General features: G+C 38.7%; 1 protein-coding gene across 1 annotated transcript; it reads right to left on the bottom strand.

Moving 5' to 3' along the window:
• Positions 1–221: 221 nt before the first annotated feature.
• Positions 222–5,996, bottom strand: LOC100932011 (E3 ubiquitin-protein ligase TRIM58-like). The gene is made up of 2 exons (XM_003766970.2): positions 4,818–5,996; positions 222–341 (listed from the first exon to the last, which is right to left on the bottom strand). Exons 1-2 carry the CDS (start codon positions 5,994–5,996, stop codon positions 222–224), a joined length of 1,299 nt encoding a protein of 432 aa, XP_003767018.2.
• Positions 5,997–6,412: the final 416 nt, after the last annotated feature.

Here is a 6,412-nt window from a genome sequence, read left to right as displayed (position 1 = left end):
GTAAAAGGCTAGAATGCCAGTATGATATTCTGGGTAGAGCCTTACCCTGGGAATAGGGCTTTCAGTCTGTGGTTCAATGATCCAGGATAGGATTGCAAACAGTACTCCTCTTCCTTTTTGACACATCACAGGAAGAACAGAGGTGCAATGAGTCATGCTGTCACCACTTTCTCTCTTCATGTAGGGTGTGTGGATACCCAGTATTCACCGAGTTAATTGTGTCACATCCACCTGCCAATATTGTCTGCTGAGCTGAAGGCCTGTTCAGCAAGGACAGCATGAAAATGAAAGTCCTCAGGATATTGGGTGTCCACCTGCCAGCCTTCTCCAGCTCTCACACTCTTCAAATCATCAGAAACAATCGCGCAATCCAAATCACGCAATCCAAAAAAACAAAAAACAAAATATGTTAAAATATATATTAAATAAAATATATGTATACATATTTAAAGTTATCTTGCTGCACAAGAAAAAATCTGATTTAGAAATAAACTAAAAATAACCTGAGAAGGAAAACAAAAATGCAAGTAGACAATAACAGAAGGAGTGAAAATGCTATGTAGTGGTCACATATTCCCATAATCCTAGCTGGTGTAGCTGGTTCTCTCATTACTGAACAATTGAACTGATTTTGGTTCATCTCATTGTGAAGGAGCACGTCCAAGAGTTGATCATCATAATATTGTTGTTGAAATATATAATGATCTCCGGTTCTCTCCTTTTCTCATCATCAGTTCATGAAGCTCCAGGCCTTTTGAAATTGCTGGTCAGTTCTTACAAAAAATAATACTGTAAAATTCATATACAAATTTATTCACCATTCTCAATTGATGAGCATGGTTAATTTCATTTTAGCCACAAACATTTTTTAACTGGGTCCGTCTTTTAAGATCTCTTTGGATATAAGCCCAGCAGAAACACTCTGGGTAAGGGATACAGTTTGGTAACTTTTGAGCATAGTTCAAATTCTTTCAGAATGGCTTGGATGTTCACTTTCCACCAAAAATGTATCAGTGTCCCAAGTTTTTCCCATATCCTCAACATTCATCATTATCTTCAGTCATCTTAGCCAGTCTGAAGGTGTGGGATCTCAGGTTCTTAATTTGCATTTTAGTCAATTAATTTGGAATATCTTTTCCTATGGGAAATAGTTTCAATTTCTTCATCTGAAAATTATCTATTCATATCCTTTGACCATTTATCATTTGAAGAATGGCTTGATTTCTAATACACTATAATGAATTCTCTATATATTTAGAAATGAGGTCTTTATCAGAATCTTTTAATCTCATTCTTTATTCCTAGATCATTGAACCATTTGACTTTTATCTTTGTGTAGGTGTTATGTGGGTCAATACCTGTTCTAAGACTAATTGCCAATTTTTCCAGCAGTTTTTATCAAATACTGAATTTATCCCAAAAGTTGGATCTTTGGGTTTCTCAAATATTGATATTGTTTATTGACTATTTTGTCCTATAAACCTAACTATTACTGCATCAATCTATTAGTTACCAAATGGTTTTGGTGACTGCTCTTTATAATATAGTTTTGATCTGGTAAGTAGGCTTTATTAGGTTCCATGCCTTAAATGTATTTTGTTTTCCAATGAATTTGTTGTTCTTCATTGAAATTTTGGATCATTTATGACTAATTTTAATTTTGGATGAATTTCTCTTTTATTTTTTGTCATTGAATAATTTTTATTGTTTAGTGCTTATTTATGAAATAGTTTAATATTTTGGTCATTGTATTTTGTTTCCATGGCGATATCCAAGTTTCACTAAATTTTTAATTTTTCATCTTTAGTGTTGGATTTTTAATATTTTTTGTTTATGGTTTATTTTGTCGTACTTTCAAAAGTTTTCCTTATTGTTTGGAATCCTCATTTCCTTTACTTGACCTTATGTCAAATGTGAAAATTTAGGAGGAAACCCTTGTCCTTGATGCTTCAGGTCTCTTTGAAGCAGGTTCTAAATTAATTTGGAAAATACAACAAGGGGTCAAGAAAAATACAGGAAAACAAGCCAGACAGTTATCCACTTGGAAGTAAGGGTTCTTAGAGGGAAATTATCCTCCAACAAACCCACAAATCAAAAGCTTGAAGGACAGAAAGAGACCAGATTGTGAGACGTTTTAAATACCAAGAAGAATACCTTTTATTTAAATGAGTTTGATTTAAAATAACCAAAATTAGGTACACAGAATGGATAGAAAGAAACTTCTTCCTCTATCTTCTTTTCCAGAGTGGAGAAATACAAATGTGAAATACTGCTTGTAACATCTTGAAGAAAACTGTGCTATAATTTGATAATCCATCTAATTTGCCAAAAAGCCATCTCTTGTCCAAACTCAAAAGACCTAGCCCCTAGAGGATCTACTTATAAACCCCTGTAAAGTCAGTACCCTTTTGTTTACTGGTTAAGAACTAGCTGGAACTGGTCTCTCACCGGGGAACAACTCTCCTGTCATTGCTTCTCCATTTAAAATTGATTTGTGACTTGGATCTCAAAGGAAGGAGTAATCGGGGGTTTGGCGTGGTTTTAGTTTCTAAACAAGATTTAGTAGAGTCAGTTGAAGCCAGTCAAACACTGATCATTGCATAACTGAGAATAGCTTGACTGTCAGTGCCTTATTTACCTGCCGATATACCAGTTAGAGCTGTCTTGTATTTTCCAAAGGAAGTCCTAATAATCTACTGTCGGGTCAATGAGAAGGAAAACACACCTAAGGTTAGAAAGCCCTGTTGGTCCTCACTCAGTGTCTCTGTACATTGAAATAAAGAAGTGAAAGTCCAAATGTCTTGGTTCCTGGTAACATAAGCATGTTGGCCATGTTCAGGTTCCTGGATTTTGCCTGCCACTGTCAACCATCTTAACAGTTTATAAATGTCTTAGTAAAATGATATCTTGTCCTGGAGAAAAATGTCCCTTGGTTGTAATTCTATTCACCACAATCTGAATAAGTATATTGCTTAATTTTGTTAAATTGGCCACACTCTTATACCCAATCTCTACCTACATTTCACCCTTTTCATCTTTTCTTACAAATGACTATTCTCTACCACTCTGAGAAGCAAAGAAAACACAGAAAATTCAAAAAGAAAGTGATGAATAAAGTTCATCGTAAAAATCAGTATATTCTTTTTTTAAAAGATGTCAAAATACTTCTAAGAAGAGAATGTGAGTGAATGTAGTAAGAAATACTAGAAAACAATTAAAATTTTATTTTTATACACAACATAGGCTTCAGAAAAGTATTTAATAACAACAATATATCTGATATTGTCAAGTTCACATACCTGTTAGCAATATTATACTGTTTTACTATAGTGTAAACTCCTGTGGGGGCAGGGGAGACTAAATTCTATGTATATGTCTTATCTTATACAGGTGTCCAAAAGGGAAGTCTTCCGATTATTTGCTGAAATTCTTCGTTTCCTCATTTTCTTTTTATATTTCTAGAGTATTCCATTGCATCTTGAGACCATAAAGTACATAGCCATTCTCCAAATGATACATACCACGTTTGATTTCTAGCTTCTTTCCCCAAATAAAAAATTTCTCCCAACATGTTTGTGTAGGTGACTCCTCCTTATTCTTTGATTTTTTTTTTTGTTTTAGTCTTTATTCTAGTCAATTACATCTATTCACCAACTGCTTGTCATTTTAAGCTGAATAAAATTTTAAATTCTAATTTTCATTCAGATCCTAACGTTATCCAGTCAAGAGGACCAAGGTAGAAACCATTATTTTCTAGCATGACACTAGGACTTATGAATTGAGAAATTTGTCAACAATTTGTAATTTGTGAGCAAGATTTGCTGGGATTGCTGATAGTAAAGAAGGATTTTTCCCCCCTGGAATTACTGAAGTAAGCCATATTAGCACTCATTTCCTTCTCACATCAGTTTGCTGGAGTCCATCAGATCCCAATGTTCTTTAGGGTGGTAACAATATTATAACTTGAATTTTTAAAGGTATGAGGTCTAAAACACAATTATTGGAAGGGGCAGAGAGAAACCAGAAAGTTGTTTGCTAGATTTTTTTAAAAATGCTTTACATTCCTTGAAGACATGAAGATCATTTTAGAAAAGTTAAATTCATTGTAACAAATAACTTTGCTTGCAGAAAATCCCAACCGAGGAAACAAAGAGCTTGACACAAAGGAAAGAAATGAACATTAAGAAAGATATAAATAAGCACACCAAAAGCTAGAATTAATTTCATATTTTTATTAAATAGGGTAAAAGAAAATTTAACAGTAATTCGAGTTGCCTAAAGAAAGGAAAAGATTGAAATCTATGGCTTTTGAGGAACTTTGATAAATTCTGGGAAGGCTATAACAGCCATAGTCCTCATGTGATTTGTTCATTATGTTTTTAACTGCTGAAAAAAATTTGACATATAGTGAAATTTCATAGACAGCATCCACTGAGAATCAGAAGGCTCAACATACTTGGGAATAGTCCTCTTCAGCTTGCAGGGTAAAAGGCAAGCCATCTAGAAGTTGGTGATGCTCTTTCTCTTGCAGGGGAAGTTTGGAAATGGAAAAACACCAGCCAGGGAGCCTAGTGGTAGGTTGAGAATTCCTCCTTGGAGAAACGCTCAGAGAGATGAATAGCAGCAAGTACAAAGATGAGAATCTGCTGGACAGAGCGTCATGGGACCAGGCTTTGTTCCTGGAAGTGGGGGGCCAGGAGAAAACATGGGTGTAACAGGTGCTACGAATGAAATATCAGGTAACTGATAAATAAGAGAACTCTGGAGAACATTATAAAGGCAAGAGTGCCAGTTTGGTATTCTAGGTAGAGGCCTACCCTGGGAATAGGACTTTTCAATCTGTGATTCAGTGATCCAGGGTAAGATTGCAAAAAGTAATCCTCTTCCTTCTTCACACATTGCAGGAAGAAGACAGAGGGACAATAGTTCTTGCTGCCACCACTTCCTCTCTTCAAGTATGGTGTGTGGATCCCTAGCATCCACTGAGGCAGTTGTATCACATCCACCTCCCAGTATTGTCTGCCTGAGCTGAAGGCCTGCTCAGCAAGGACGATGGGAAGATCAGAGTCATCACCAGGTTGGCTGTCCTGCTGCCAGCCTTCTCCAGCTATTACACTCTTCAGATCCTCAGTCACAATCAGGCAAGGACTGGCTGATGTGGGCTCCATCCTGATATCCACTCTGAAGCGGTTGAGCATCTCTATCATGCCAGAGACGGGACACACTCTCAACTCTGGGATGGGCACCTTGGCTCTTTGGGACAGCACTGACTTGCTCCTTTCCAGCAACTGCTTGACATCCCGCAGCAGATCCAGATTGGATTGGCACTCTGCTTCCTGGAGATCTAGCATGAGTTCCTGAAGGCTTCTCCTTTGCTGAGAGAGTCTGCCATGCTCCATGCTTTCTTCTTGCTCAATCCTATCAAAAGGGCATTCTTTGAATAAGTAGCGGTTGTAGGGTTTGAAGTATTCTTCTGTAATCATCCCTCCCCAGTTCACAAGAGGCCTGTGATCAGCAAGAAGTTTCTCTGCTTCTTCAAAGTGCTTCTCCAAGCAACTCTGAATGTGCTGCAGCTTCTTCCTGAAACTGGGAGCAGCTTCTTGTACAGGAGAGAGCCTGTGAGCCCCATGCTCTGGGGTTTGGCAACAGCTCTCACAGAGCAATGTCTGGTCATCTTCACAGAAGAACTCCAGGACTTGGTGGTGAGTGGCACAGCGCCTCTGTCCTCCAGCACTCTGCACCAGCTCGGAGCTGAGCCGTTTCCCCAATTCAGTCAGCTCTGCTAGGCTCCCATTAATTAATGGGAAGTCTCTGACCTGAGACATTTGCCTGCATTCAGGGCAGGAGAAAGCTGCACCTGTCGAGCTTGGGAGACATGCTCGGCAAAAGCTGTGCCCACACCCGATGGTGACTGGCTCACAGAAGTACTTCCAACAGATGCTACAGGTGATCTGGCTCTGCAATTGCTGCAGCATTTCCACAGAAGCAGCAGCCATTCTCCTCTCTCCACTTGCTTCTTTTCTGCAGCAGCTGAGATGAAGAGACTTCACTTCTATTCCAAGCAGTGCTTCTGAGCAGAAGAAGGCTCTCCTTTTATAGAAGGTAGCCCCACCCCTCTAGACCCTTCCAGACAAGGTGTGAATTCCCCCCATTCTGAAGTTCTACCTGTGAACCCTTCCCAGTTGCGACAGTCCGGAGAACCTCAGAGTTCACAGCATTAGGCAGTCCCAGCCCTGTAGAGCCTCCCAGACAAGGTGTGAATCCCCCTGACCCAGAATTGTGAAGTTCTACTTGTGAACTCTTCCCAGTTGCAACAGAACCGAGAACCCCTAAGTTCACAGCTTGTGTTGGCTCCTTTGTATGGATGGATTGCACCATCCTGATGTGTTCCCCTGTCTCTTAGGAAGAAGTC

This window comes from Sarcophilus harrisii, chromosome 3 (genome assembly GCF_902635505.1).
Source record: "Sarcophilus harrisii chromosome 3, mSarHar1.11, whole genome shotgun sequence".
NCBI classification, from domain to species: domain Eukaryota; kingdom Metazoa; phylum Chordata; class Mammalia; order Dasyuromorphia; family Dasyuridae; genus Sarcophilus; species Sarcophilus harrisii.
This window is presented reverse-complemented; position numbering and strand designations above follow the sequence as displayed.